This window comes from Caretta caretta, chromosome 5 (assembly GCF_965140235.1).
Source record: "Caretta caretta isolate rCarCar2 chromosome 5, rCarCar1.hap1, whole genome shotgun sequence".
Classification (NCBI taxonomy): Eukaryota; Metazoa; Chordata; order Testudines; family Cheloniidae; genus Caretta; species Caretta caretta.
The window spans coordinates 126,702,286-126,717,567 of NC_134210.1; the positions used below are offsets into that span (position 1 = coordinate 126,702,286).

The window sequence follows — 15,282 nt, forward strand, 5'->3', positions numbered from 1 at the left end:
TTGCTATTGCAGTCAATCTGTTTCTGGAAAGATTTAGTGCAACTGACTCCAAAGAAAAAATTCCTGGCTGAATTTTCAGCTGACCATTAACAGCCATTCTGTTCTCCCTCATGAGACACATTTTACCTAGTTAAAACGTTTGAAACAATAATATATATTGATGTGACTACGAGGAAAGGGATCAGAGATCTTCCTGCACAACAGCCCAGACGCTGTTTTGTCACAAATGTTGATTTAGTCTTTAGCATCCTCAGCGGGCGAAGACAGCTAACGCCAGCCCCATCAGAAATACTCCCAACCTAGAACCTGATCTGGAGCCGAGAGCAGATAGATGCCCACCAAAGAGCGGAATTCCCTAGCCGGAGGAATCATTTCCTAAGGAAGTATGTAGCAAAGCCGTCACACAGCGGGAGAACAAACGCCGAGCAAAGAGCGGAGTGCTTACAATGCCTGCGGTTTTTTCTGGCCCAGGAATAACAATCCCACGTAGTTTCTTCATCCTCGTTGGAGGGGAAAGCTTGAAACCCGCAGGCAATGAGCCCCTGGATCCAGCATCGATGCAGTGTGTGCATAGACGCCAATATAAGGAAGGACTAAGGGTCGTTGCATTGTGCTGTGCTTTTGCTACTAGGAAAGTCAATTTTTTACAGGTGGGGACCAACACGTACCTGCCTATCGGTCTGGCAGCATATATTTATATTTGTTTGATACATGGTAAAGCAGTGAATAGGTGGGATCTGAATGGCATGTTCCTTAGTTTAACTACCTACCCACGCAGTAGGTTGGCTGGACCTGGGGCTCACCCCGAAAGTCTGGTCAGTGGTTGGGCTGTTTGAGCGAGTGGCGATTCTTCCGCTGCTTAACAACAGTAACCAGCACGGGGTGAAGAACAAGTCCCCCACCTCCATCGCTTCCCACAGCTTGTTAACGACCCCCCGCCCCGCCCCCAATCCCTGCGGATTTCCTCTGTCTAAAAGTTTTGGTCGTTCAGCTCTCCCGGCTCTTTGCTTCCCACGGGGGCGAGGGGAAAGGCTGAGAGGTGACGCGCAAAGGCGCAGGGCACTTTCCCCACAGAGGTTCCCAGTTGGCACGGGCGTGGATGTACGCACAATAAACCTGCCCAGACCTCACCTGCGCTCAGATTAGCCCCAAACCAAACCCGAATAAGCCGACAGCTCCTTCCTTTCCTGCGGACGCCGGGCTTCGCGGCAGGCGGAGGGGCGATCTGGTCGCCGTGCCAGGGGAGGGGAAATGCCGCGCGCATTTCGGCTGGGGGGAGGAAACAGACAAAATAAGGATGTGCTGAGTCAGCTGCTTCCCCTCGCCCTGGGGCGACCCTTGCCGCTGAAACCCACCTGGGCGGCACCCCGAGCCCGCGAGGACCCCCTTGGAAGTGGGCTGGGCTCGAACAGGAGGGACCGCCAAACGGACAGTTAAGAGACGGACTTTGCGAATAAACCCCGGACACGTTGCTAAAGACAATGAGAATTCATTTAGAAGGGCGCCGCTCTTTCCGTCGGTTTGCCTGGCTCTCCCGGCGTTTTCTAATCTCGAGACCCGAGTGGGAAAATACTGCAAAGGTGCTTGGTTCCTTGAGGTGCTGACAGTCAGCTTTACCTTCTGTAAAAGAGTTCCCACCCATTTCTAGGGGCGAGGGAATGTTTACAGAGAACACCCTGGGGTTAGTTTTCTCCAGGACACTTCTAGGAATTTAAAGGGGAAAAAAAACAACAACTTTCTTTAATACCCCTTGTTAGCAAATGGGGTGGCTCTGTTGAGAATCAGCAACCCTTTCCCTTACAGCCAGTCGACGGAGCAGCGATGCTGGATGTAATGCTTAAACTGCTGCTGGAATGTGTGTGCATTCACAGACCCACAGCTCTATAATCTGTCTCCTTCTTTCCCTCACGGATATGCATCTATTCCTATATTACACACATATATACGTATGAAAACATACTAGACATGTAGGGAGTGTGTCCACACAGTTGTGTGTATATGTAATATACATATATAACACATAGACACAACAATACACACACACTCCCTACATGTCTAGTATATATTCAGACATATAGGTCTATATGTATTGTATACTTGAATACTTCTCAATGAAGACTACACAATACATATGTACATACATATGTATATCTGCATACATGTATGGATTGTGTGTCTATATTATATTATATTATATTATATTATATTATATTATATTATATTATATTATATTATATTATATTATATTATATTCACAGAACAATACACACAATCCATAGATGCGTAGTATATATATTCTTCACAGTTTAAATTGCTTTAACTTTTCTCAGCAATAGGCACAGTAGTATAGAGTGCTACAAACTTGCCCCAGACTGAGATGCTTTGTAATTTTATACCGCCAGCGGTCGCCTGGCAGAGCGCAGTTTTCTTGCGTAGCCCCCCGGAACACACAGCAGACCTAGTCATTTAATAACGTGTATTTTTCACAGGGAGGGACTAGTTACCTCTGTTGCCCAGCAAAACTCCCAGAGCTGGCCCTGCTAGACTCGGGGCGGCCTGAAATTTGCTCTGGTGGTTCTGCAGGGTGATTGGTGGCAGGAAAGAAGATCTGATTTTTAAAAGCATTTTTTTTTTGCCTTCCTTCAGTGAGAACTTCCATCTGCTAGCCAGAGGAGCAGGTGATAATGGGGACAAATGCAGTGGAAGAGGAGAAGGCATCCCCACGGATGGATCGTTCTCCTTTCATTTGAACTAGTTATTCCTTTCCCATCCCATACATTTCTCCAGCCGGAAGATGAATGGTGCAAATCCGAAGGCCCGTTAGCTGCCCGTAAAAGGCTCTGGGATGCTCTTTTACCCGGTTGCAGACGATTTGAACGTAATTTAACCTTTCCTGCTCCAGCACACCAATGCAGGGAGCACAGTCCACCCCGGCTGAGCAATTTGCTCTGCACAGTGGCCCTAGCTGAAGAGGATCATCTCAGAGCCTGGGCTGGTGAATATCACTGCTGAGCCCTGGTCTCCATCGCCTGGAAAGGCAAGTGGGGATGGCGAGCTCCCTGGCTATTAAGACTTCGCCTCAGGACCAACGTGGTTTTATTTCTGGTGGGGTTGGGGTGTTCATTTGCCCCCAGCAGCATGTTAGAGCTGTACGGAGAATACAGAGATTTTCAAACTCTTGGCTAATTTGCCTGGTCATTAGCATAGCGCAGCTTTCCTTTGTTAGGCACCCAGAAGGATCCAACCCTGCCCAGGTTCAGGAATCTCTTCCTCAGCACAAAGCTGGTGCCGTAGAAGCTCGCCCCAGGGGTGGCCAGTGTTATATATATTTTTAAATAAAGCCACCGACAAGTGCTTGATGATTTATCGCGACATCTTTATTATTTAGCAGCTGTAACAATTCTGTCCTCTTGGAGGGAAAGTCCGGGTTGGTGGGGAGTGCGGTACCTTTTAGGTGTGACTCGAAAGCGTTTGAATCTCCCATAGCCAAACTGGGGGCTGTGTGATACAGCAACAATTTGGGGCTATTCCCCCGCCGAGAGATCTTTGTTAGGCAGGTTTTTGTGTCCTCCCCCCTCCCGCCCCCCGTGGGAGGACTATAACTCCCTTTCGAGAATGACTTATTTTAAGTCACAGCCAATATTTATTGACAACAAATATCAACGCACACGTTCCCCCGCCTGTATTTTAATAATCACCTTTACACTTGAAACGAACCCCGGGACACTCCTGCAGGTGTTGATTTTTGGCTGTTTGGGGGAAATGCGGATGGCTGACCGCGTGGCCTTACTACCTGCCATCGAAGTGGATGGGGAAGTTCAACTCGATCAGGGTGTCACTTTCGCCGAGGAGAGCTGTCAGGGCATGTAGGTAGCTGACCCCCCTGGCCCTGCTGAAGTGGGGGAGAGCACTCCCACTCCGCTGGTGACCCACAGCTTCCGCGGCTGCTGCTGGGCGAGCAAGCCAGCCTGGCTGGTCGCGAACTTGGAGCAAAAAGAACCGCACAACAGAGGGGCCCTTTGTTTAATTTTCCATCCAGAGGGCAAATTGTTCTAGGGCATGAAGGAACCTTTGACTCTTGGAGAGCTGGATGCCTACAAAACACCGAACTTGTAATATTTGGAGGGAATAATTACAAAATTAAAACCCTTCCCCAAACAAAGTCTTAGCTTTCAGTATCAAGATTCTTTCTTTCTTTCTTTCTTTCTTTCTTTCTTTCTTTCTTTCTTTCTTTCTTTCTTTCTTTCTTTCTTTCTTTCTTTCTTTCTTTCTTTCTTCTACTTTGAATTGCTTTTCTAGATGAAAAGCTAAGGAGCTCTGCCGTTTTTAAAAAATTAAATATGATGTTAATAATTTAATATAATTGAAATTGCTAAGGAACCAGAGGCCAGTTTGTTTCAGTTAAGTGGAGCTGTACCTGTTTTTTGCTATTAAAAACAACAAGGACATTATTTTTCTGGCCTTAAAAGCATTTCAGAATCAAAACAGATAGGTTCTGTAACCCTACAGTGCTGGGATGGTTTACTCTGGAAAATGCAGCACAAGGTTATTCTCAGACTTCTCTTGATATGCTCTGAATAAACTTATTTTTGGAGCAGAAACACCTGGAACCTGAAGCTTCCACTCAGATCTGGTGTGCTGAAAAAAACGTTCACTTCTGAAATGGGCAAGGAACTTCAGTGAGGGGCTGCTCTGTGTAGGCTTAAACTGGCTTGAGTAATCAAATATTTTATGTGGATTCCTGATGTGTGCTGACAGTTTTAGAAGGTGTTTACAAAGTTTGACAATAGTTTGTCAATGGGGAAATGACAGGATTTAAATAAAAATAGTTTATACGATTGTTTTTTTTAAGCATTGTTTTTTTAAGACCTGTCAGCTTATTCTGTACCATCCAAGTTCCCTGTAAACAGAGATTTTTCTTACTACGTTTTTGTTCCAGTTTTGGCAACAGAGCTGTCTCTTGCTATTATTTGTTTTCAGTTTCACCAGCTCTCTGTTATATTTCGATGATTAACAACTTGAGAATTAATTATATTTTGTCGCTTGCTACATGGGATTATTACATGTTCCTTGGTTTTACACAGTATAGCTGCTACGTATCTAGCTGGGTCCCATTTCACATCAGATATATGATTCACCTTGCTAAAGGTGGACAGTGCAAATCTGCTAGAAAAAGAATAATATATAGGTGTGGGCTAAGCATTCACATTTCATTTGTGGGACCATAATGTCTGCAGAGGCCGCTGTAAATTATAACAGCAAAAGCCATTCCATATTTTTCCCCTTTTGATTAAATTAAGCATTAAGCAATCATTTTGGGGGGAAAAGTAAATGATCATTACATTCAGTGCAACCCTTTTCTGACTGAATGAAACTAAATTTATAAGGAAAATGGTCCAAGTCTTATTTGAACACAGCCTTATATTTGTAGGGAGACTAAAATTCACCTTTTAACCATGCAGCTACAGGGCTTACTCAAGCAGTTCTTACTCAGGCAACATCTCCCACTGGTTTCAAGGGGAGATATTGCCTGAGTACTGCTGGTCTGGGCCTAAAAATGTAATTTGAAAGGCTGTTTTACAAACTAGGGTCCTGATTTCAATGTCACTTAAATCAGGAGGAACTCCATTGAAGCCAGGGGGTTACATTGGTGTGAAATTGCTGTGAGAACAGAATTAGGTTTCAACTTTTAAAATTCTTCCTGCCTTGGCAGTAAGGGATGATCAGTAATTTGAAAATGCTTAAACTCTTGTTGAGGAGTGAGGCTGATCATAGTGAAGGCGGAATCTGTGGTTAAGTAAGATTGCAGTAGAGAAGTGTCTTCCAACTATCACAAAGATGTTGTTTTCTGCTTGTTTTTTTTTTCTCCAATGTGTTTCAGGACATGGAGGAGTGAATCAGTTAGGGGGTGTTTTTGTGAATGGTCGTCCACTCCCTGATGTTGTCCGCCAAAGGATTGTGGAACTTGCCCACCAAGGTGTCAGGCCGTGTGACATCTCCAGGCAGCTCCGGGTCAGCCATGGTTGTGTCAGCAAAATTCTTGGCAGGTAACTTTGTTTCTGCAAAGGAGAATATTAAACACTGGATCAAAGATTATGAAACAAGAAACAAGTCAATTGGAGACTGATAGAAATGACCAAGGAATGACAGGAGACGGTATAGGATCAGTCAGTCACAATTTAAGATGTCTGACCTGGGAAGTGAAAGTGATTGATTGATTTGTTTGTTTATTTACTTCACCAAAAAATTCTTGCAAATAACTAAAGAAATGAAGGGGAGAGATGGCCCATGTGATTTAAGTTTCCTGCACCTGTGTGTACTGAAAAATGGACAGATCTGTGAGTCATTTGCAGTAAAATGGAAAAACCAGAAGTTATGAATCTGATGGTGAAAGCTGCCCCTTTTGTTTTCTAAAGAACATTCTATTTTTAGCACATAATTTCACTACCGAAAGCTACCAAGAGCAGTTGTCAGTCAGCACACTCATTTACATGGCCTCTTTGGAAATTTGTCACAATAATTTCATTTTAAGGCTTGTTTTATTCTTGTAATAAGATATATTCCTAATTAGAACACACAGTACCATAAGTAATCATTAACTCTCTTAATTTCGGTACTTTGAGAGTAGCCATCTGTTCTGATTGGAGATGCTCAACGTGGTATAACAATAGTAAATTAAAAAAAAAGGTGTGTATCATGTCCGAATTTGGTTTTGAACTTGATTTAGATTCAGGAAAGTCATCACTGCATTTTAACTCCTTGTGCATAAATCTGAATATCAGATATCCCTGGTTTTAAATGCACTAGAATGCATGCATCTTGGGAACTTTTACCTGCCACACTTTTCTATTACCTTCTATTTTCTCTTTAAAACTCAGAGAAGTGTTTTAAATGTTTACTGAGCATTAACAATTGAATTAACTTCATTGTTTGCATTCCACTGGTATTAGTCACATTTTGACCTTCACTTTCTCCTCTCAATTTTAATTGATCTGTTTTATTGGTCAGACTGTAGTTATAAAGATTGTTAGAGCAAACATTTGTCGAGCAGTGTACATAGACTCTTCCCCCTGAAATAACTGCAGCAGCAGTCCCACATGGACAAATGCAGTACTCAAAATGAAATGAATCTGGCAAAGCTAAGGATTTGTTCACCGTTATTCCATGAGACCCATTGTCTCTACTGGAGAATCTTCTCTGCAGTCTTATTCACATTGCTGCTATTATGCCACAGGGGCCAGTCAGAATGTATGCACAGAAGGTCCCAGAAATCCAGGAGACCTGGTTCTTCTCTCACACACCAGTTTTACTCCAGTGTAATTCCATTGGAACTCAATGAAGTTACCCTGGATTTTACACTGATGTAAGTGAAAGGGCACGTAAGCGCTGATATTTTTTCTTTTTCTGAGAGAGACTTTTCTTGTGTTTTATATAGGACTTTCCTGGCTACCACAGGCTGCTCCATTCTGTTTGATCTTTGAATCTTTTCTGAGTGCTGGTCCTATCTGTGACACCCTACCACTCTAGCCGATTTACAAACCATTTCTATTAGTATCAGTGCAAAGCTAATAAATAGGCAACTACAGGGGAAAAGTCCAACCACTTTATTGTTTCAGATTTGAATAGATTTGTCATTAGATATATTTGCATTATGGAGCTCAGAGAGCAGCTCTGGAGTTTTGTCATTTAAGTTGTCAACAATAAATTGGAATTTCATAGCTCATTATTTTCATAACTAATAATTATGGTGGGTAAAATGTCACTGTAATTGGAGCTGCCGCCTGCGGGGGGAAAAATATGAATGCACCACATAAAATCATTTGAGTCCAAATTCTGGAACTGAAAGTTTTTGAATCCGCTTGTTTTTGGTCAAATGTTGGAAAAAACATGAAACGTTCAAAGAAATAAATGTGAGCCTTTGGGGCGATGGTCTGGATGGCGGCAGAAGGAGGCCGACTGTAGCTGATTGCAAACGGAGCATTACAGCGGGGGCGACTGCCCTGTGCCCATCTGAGGGGAGAATTGGCAACCTGCCCGGAGCTCAAGGGCAGGATCTAATTTGCATAAAATCTAGCAGATTGCAGCTGCCCTCATCTTTAGTGTGGGGTTGTAGCCAGTTGGAGAATTGCATTGTGGGAGCTGTAGTCTCTGTGGGACACGCCCCAAGTTAAAGATGAGACTAACCAGACGGGAAGAGTGCCCTGTGGAATTCTATAGGTTTAGTTGGCCTGCAGGTTGCACTTTGGTTGTCCCATCTTTACAGGGAAATTGGGATTAAGTTATTCCGGGGCTGACTCTGTAAGGGCATGATTTTATGCTCTTTAAAGTCATTGGAATCTTTCTGTTGATTTTAATGGGGTTCAGATCAGGCCCTTACCCTCTATGCCAATGTCCTTCAATGAGGGAAAACTGTTACCCAGCAGCATAGGGTCCTGTCTGTCTCAGAGTCCAAAAATGCAACACCAAACTGCTTGTCAATTGCCTGTTTCCCTGTTGCCTAGATTGTCCAGAACTGGAGCCAGCACGAAACAAGGAACAACAGCCAGTGATCGTGCATGTGTGCAGGCCCAAGAGAGAGCGAGAGAGAGACTGGTTACACAGAGGGATTTTTATAAAATCTGCCATTTTTTATTTGCCCCATGAAAATTGTGAGCAGTTAGTAAAGCAGCATTAAACCCAGTTCTGGAGCTTTCACTCACTGATGGGATGCCATAAGTGAGGGTTACAAGGTCTGGGCTGCATGGTCATTTTTCATAGGCATGATTTTTTTAGGTGCATCATGCAAACATGTTTTCGCCATTATTTCATCATTCACCCAGGTGCAAACATCATCTTGTCACTCCCATTAAAGGGATTTTTTTAGGCTCTGAAAAAAGAGTGCCCGCGGGACAATTAAACCTGTAATGCAGAAGAAATTTGATCAATGCAACTGCCCTTGATACACAGAGTTCAGTCCCATAACATGCTCATGCTCTTTTGCATCAGAGAGATTTTAGGAGATTCATTTTCCCGCAGACAATACAGATGTCAAATAGCTGCAGAGAAAATATATCATGTGAACTTATGTTTTTATTGGGTGGGTTCTAATATGGATCCTGCTAAAAATATGGTATATGCCAAAGTCAATGAACAAGTTCAGGCTGCTAAAGATGATTCAGCCAGGCAAGGTGTCCCTGTATGGAGAACCCATAAAGAAATGGGAGCTCTAAGCACAGAGGGCTTTTAGAATCAGGTCTGATAGGGAAGAAAGTATCAGTCTCTCTGCTGTTAGTTCTGGGCTTATTTTTATCTGTTCTTAGAAAATTACAAACTATAAAAAAGCGCACAACATCATTGACTTACACAGCCAGAACCACGTCATCTCTTACAGCACAACTTTTAGGCTGATCATTTAGGGAGGTTGTCTTCTTCCTTAGATTTCCTCTTGGTCCTCTGTGGACAGAACAAGACTCCCACTTTGAGCAATACAGTAGCAGCCGTTCTCAAACTATAGGTCGGGACCCCAAAGTAGGTTGTGACCCTGTTTTAATGGGGTTATCAGGGCTGTTAGACTTGCTGGGGCCCGGGGCCGAAGCTGGAGCCTGATGGCTTCAACCCTGGGTGGCAGGGCTCAGGTTGCGGGCCCCCTGCCTGGGGCTGAAGCCCTAGGCCTTCAGCTTCGGCCCTGCCCACGGCAGTGGGGCTCGGGCTTTGGCTCCCTCCCCCGCCACCCAGGGTGGCGGGCTCGCGTTGGCTCAGGCTTTGGTCCCCCCTCCTGGGGTTGTACAGCAATTTTTGTTGTCCGAAGGGGATGGCAGTGCAATGAAGTTGGAGAACAGCTGCAGCAGAACCTCAGAGTTACGACCACGTCGGGACTGGAGGTTGTTCGTGACTCTGAAATGTTCGTATCGGTGAACAAAACATTATGGTTCTTTCAAATGTTTACAACTGAACACTGACTTCATGCAGCTTTGAAATTTCATTATGCAGAAGAAAAATGCTGATTTCCCTTTATTTTTTACGTTTAGCACAGTACAGTGTTGTATTTGCTTTTGTTGTCTCTGCTTTTGCTTGATTGCGCACTTCCAGTTCCAGGTGAGGGGTGTGGTTGACTGGTCAGTTTGTAACTCTGGTGTTCGTAACTCTGAAGTTCTACGGTAGTTTCCAAGCTTTTGTTTCAAGAAAAAGAAAAAAAGAGTCTGGTTCCCAGCTGGCATAAATTGTTGCAGCTACACTGAAGGAAGGGGAGTTGGTCCCATTTAAACCAGCTGAACAGCTGTCAGTGTCTTTAATACAATTCTCTGAAAGGGCCTGATCCTACCACTCTGTCTGATTGGAATAATTTTTAATCACATGAGTAATCTCACAGGTGTCAATAGAGCAATTTGCGGGCCAGGGTTATGGTATCAGGCCCTCTGAATTTAAAGAAACCAACCACACTACTTTCTTCTGAGAATAGTGATGAGGAAATATTTGTTTGCTCCTTAAGAACTGGATATTGAAACCATAGCTCTCAGGAAAAGAGAATATAACAAAATGTTACACTGGCATACTTACTTCAAATGTCCTCTGCAAATATTTGTCATGATACTACTTTACCCGGCCTTCATGTGGGGTGAAGTGATGACAAGGCATTTACATTAATGAAGGCGAATTTCCCTCGAAACAGTAATTTATTACAAAAGAGTTCAGTACAAAAATAATGGTGCTGAATGTGATTTGTTTCTATTATTGCCCCTACCTCTGATTAATAACACACATTTCCAGTTAATTTAGGAACTCAGCATGCCCTTTAATCTTGCATTGTTTCTATTGTCTTGCTGTTATGGAAAAATATATGTTTTATACTGGGGCCCATTTTCAATTACTATAAATTAATCCATTGGGGAGATAATGTCCTACGTAGCCAGGAAGTGTGAGTGAAAGGGCAGATGTATCGTAGAAGAGACTGGAGATGCGTTGCACTAAAATAGTGCACACTGTAAATCTCCAGCCTTCCTGGCTGTCAACTCTTAGTAACTAAAGCTTTGTCTTGGATTTGTCTCTCCCAGGTACTATGAGACTGGGAGCATTAAGCCTGGAGTGATTGGAGGATCCAAACCAAAGGTCGCCACACCCAAAGTCGTTGAAAAAATTGCAGAGTATAAACGCCAAAATCCCACCATGTTTGCCTGGGAGATCAGGGATAGACTTCTAGCCGAGCGAGTGTGTGACAATGACACCGTACCCAGCGTCAGCTCAATTAACAGGTACAGATTTGGACAGCACTGGTCAGGGGCTTTCATGGCTGGAATTTGCAGCATCTCCTCCGTTGGGTTCTTCCTGGGGCATTTGCAAGTAATCCGCTTTTTGTTTGTTTCCTGGATGACTTGGGCAGCCCTGAAGGCCAGTAGTTGAGCACAGAGGCAAGTGTGTGGCTTCTTATGAGCAACTGCTCTCACCACGCAGCCTGGCTGCTGCATCCCATCCCGACCTGCAGTTCTTTTCCTGTTAAAGTCCCATGCTGATTCCAATGGAGACTGCTCGCAGGGTTGGATTCGGCAGCAAGGGATTTCAGGGTATAAACGTTCCCTAGGGATAAGGTTGAGACCACCAGCCACCTGGACTACCGGTGATCTAAAAAAGCTTTGAATTCAGATTCAGCGGAGGGTGGGAAGAGTGAGGTCTAGTGGTTAAAGCACGTCAGCATTTCTGGATTCCCTTAGGCCAGATTCATGTTCGGTGGGGTAAGGTACTACTCACCATGAGTAAGGCTGATGGAATCTGGCCTGTAACCTTTACATGCCTCAATTATCCACCTGTAAAATGAGTGGTAAATGTACCTATCCAGAGGGGTGTTTTGGGAGTTAATTAATTTTTAAAAGAACTTTCAGAACCTCACATGCAAGGTACTACCATGGGGCCCGATCCTGCATGACAGGAGCTTTGCCATTGACTCTCATGGACACAGGATTAGAGCCCTGCAGAGGTACAAAGTATAATTACTTCTTTTAACAGGTTTCAGAGTAACAGCTGTGTTAGTCTGTAATTCACAAAAAGAAAAGGAGGACTTGTGGCACCTTAGAGACTAACCAATTTATTTGAGCATATTTTGTGAGCTACAGCTCACTTTATCCGATGAAGTGAGCTGTAGCTCACGAAAGCTCATGCTCAAATAAATTGGTTAGTCTCTAAGGTGCCACAAGTCCTCCTTTTCTTTTTACTTCTTTTAAAGTGCTCCACCTTAAATGAATCTTATCCAGAACTATTTAGGAAGCCAACACTCTCTTGCTCGATGGATGGGATGCTAGCTCACACCGAAGAGAAAAACCAGTGTTCATCATGACAGTGTTGAGAAACATCTTGTGAAAAGTTACAAAAGTCAGTAACAAGTGTTTAATGGAAGAGATATGAATCCCCCAAACATTCTAGATGGTAAGCAACAGCCCTCCATCCTCTGTGGTATTCTTCTCAGAGGGCTCTTCATAGTTGACGATACAGGGTGTAGACATAAAACCCCTTTACATTTAAATTCAAAGACTGTGTGGGGCTGTGAATCCATTGTGTGTATGTGTGTGGTTTTAAAAATCAAGATAGTTTTCATGCAATTTCATCCAAATCCCCAGAATGCAGCTAAGTCTAAATTTCCATGTGTGTCTAGGGTCATGTAATAAATAGACGCCATATTATTTTGTATGTCTGTTTGGGGATCCCAACCTGGATGCCCTTGTGGAATTGCCCCTTAAGTATTAATAATCTCTGACATGATACATGAAAAATAATGGGTGGCCCTTTACCTCCTAATCGAATGTTATGTGACAGATTTATGGGAATAAGTGCAAAGACTGGGTAGACAATTCAAAATGTTTAATGCTGTCGGCAGTTTCCTAACTGGAATGAAATCCTAGCAGCATTCAGTAATACTGAGAGATTTACAGATTTTGGCAAGAAAGAGATTAGTTTGAGAAACAAAACAGAAACCAGGGGCCGAAAAAAAATCTTAATACTATATGTCCTCAGATAACCGAAGGCCAGCTCCACACCCACTGGAATCCATGGGAGTCTTTCCATTGTCTTCATTGGTAGCATGATTATTATTTTTAATTATTGCACATTGGGGCCCGGTCTTCATTGTGCTAGGTGCTCTATAAACACATAACCAAGAGACACTCCCTGCCCTAAAGAGATTACAACCTAACCAGGCCTCTCGCATGTTTTAATCCAGTTTTCACATTTCACTCTTTTGTTGCCTTCTCTACCACCCCAGTGTAGTTCTCGTACCAATAATATCATGGAGTGATCCCATTTACATGTTAAAAAATTGTTCTGGGATTTGTAAGTCACCCCATTTGGTGGAAATCTCATCCTTTCTCATCCATCTGCAGTTGTGGCTCAGAACCTCCCTTTGAAACACGTTCAAGCTTTTTGCATTGGTTTGTTTTATGGTGAAGAATCGTTTTTGCTACCTTACAGCCCCATCCTGCTGTTCAGAACTTGCAATTGCATGTAAGAAAAACCCTACATATGGTAATAAGCCAGGAATCTACTCCAAATACATGACGTCCCAATTCTGCAGCCTGTTCCTATTCAGCTCTGCTCTCCCTGGGACGCAAGCTTGGGATTAAAGTTAAGCATATACCTAAAATCTCTGCTGTATTGGGGCAGTAGGGTCCGATCCTGCATATCTTTGCTCACGTAAGGTAGTCCCACTGCAGTCAATGGATGTCTCATGTCGTTAAGGACTAATGTTGTCACTGGGTTTGCTGGGTCTGTCCCTTTAAAAGCAGATATCCAGTTATGGGGGGCGGGGTCGGGGTCTGAGAACCCTGTGGGAAGACTACCCAGCCAGAGGATGATTGTCTGACATTCCACTGCATGTGACCTACAGTCCATAGCAGTCTCTGACCCCAGCTCCAGAACAGGAGCCATGGGGCTGGTGCACATACATAGGGTGATGTGAAAGTCCCCATTTAGTCTTAACTATGACACGAAGGATTTGTTTTTCTCTAGCCCTTGGCAAAGAACAACTCCCACATCCTAAGAAGGCAAAGCACAGAATTTCTAATAGTTAAAACCATCAACCCGAGCAGAGCGCCATAGTGCAGATGCAGGGCGGGGTGGGACAGATATAATATACACTCCTGCACATTACATACCTACATGTGTATGTCTGCACGCAGGGCAGAGTAACATTAACACAGGATAGCATTTTCAAAAGCAGTTAAATGATTTAGGAGCATTTTCCAAAGTGACTTGGGGGTGATTTTTAAAGGTATTGAGACACGTAAAGATGCAAACAGGTGCCTAGTGGGGTTGAAAATGGGCTTATAAATCACATAGGTGCTTTTAAAATGTAACCCTCTATCCATTGACTTTGGATCCCCATCGGAAGTTGTCCAGTAAGAGCTCTTGCTCCTGGTTTGTGACGTAAGTAGTTATATGCAATGGCTGCACAGCCTATTTATGTGGAATAAATGGAGGGGAGTCATGCCACATCCCCACTCCTCCTGGCCTCCCTGCTTCATGGGGGGGAGGGAGGCACTAAGGAGCCAGCCCAGTGCTGCTTGCAGTGAAGGCAGAGCTGCACTGGGGAGCTGGCTTGCATGCTGTGCATTCTAGCCGATGCAGTTTCTTATCCCGTGCTCATCACCGCAGGACAGCTGAATGCCTCCTCGTACAGCGTGCCTTCCAATAACACCTGGCAGGTGTCTGTCACATTGATTAATGCACGACTGGAAGGTGCTCAGATACTATGGTGATGAGCCAAGGATAGGAACCTGGATAGAATAGAATTCAGAATTTGGGATCGCCTCAATTAATACAACCAATACTTGATAATATTAATGAATATTAATCATATGATACCCCTCAGCAGGAGCAAATTCATGACAATAAGGTTTAATTAATCAGAATTATTAGCTTCACTCATGTAATCTGCAAGCTCACCAGCTGCTTTATTATCCTCTAGCCCTCCAGAAATAAAGATATTTACGTGTAAGAAGGCCCTGAATTCTCTCGATTCATTCTGACAACTCAAAATCTTTGTGTAAAGTGTTATTTCCTCCCCTTCCTTCTCATAGAGATGGATCCACTTGAGGAGCTCAGTCCTGCTCCTAGGTCGGTGGCAAAGCTCTCACTGACTTCAGTAATACAGGATTGGGCCCCTGCTCCAAAAGGCCTAGCTTGTTGTTGGGAAACAAGAATGCTGGCAGGCCCTGAGTCAGCTTGGCCCCACCACTGGGAGTGTAGTGATTCGCACTCAGCACCCGGGGCTGCTTCCCAGTCTGCAGCTTTCAGGGCCAGATGGGAGAGGCAGGGAAGGAG

The 15,282-nt window shown here is 43.9% G+C and overlaps 1 protein-coding gene across 3 annotated transcripts in view; it reads left to right on the top strand.

Annotated features, from left to right (window-relative positions):
* The window catches only part of PAX5 (paired box 5), a 235,731-nt gene that overhangs the window by 2,439 nt on the left and 218,010 nt on the right, over positions 1 to 15,282 (top strand). For all 3 annotated transcript variants that reach the window (XM_075128881.1, XM_048850890.2, XM_048850891.2), the window contains exons 2-3: positions 5,882 to 6,047; positions 11,031 to 11,228. In XM_075128881.1, the coding sequence (XP_074984982.1) occupies positions 5,882 to 6,047; positions 11,031 to 11,228 (364 nt within the window). The remainder of the gene's footprint in view (positions 1 to 5,881; positions 6,048 to 11,030; positions 11,229 to 15,282) is intronic.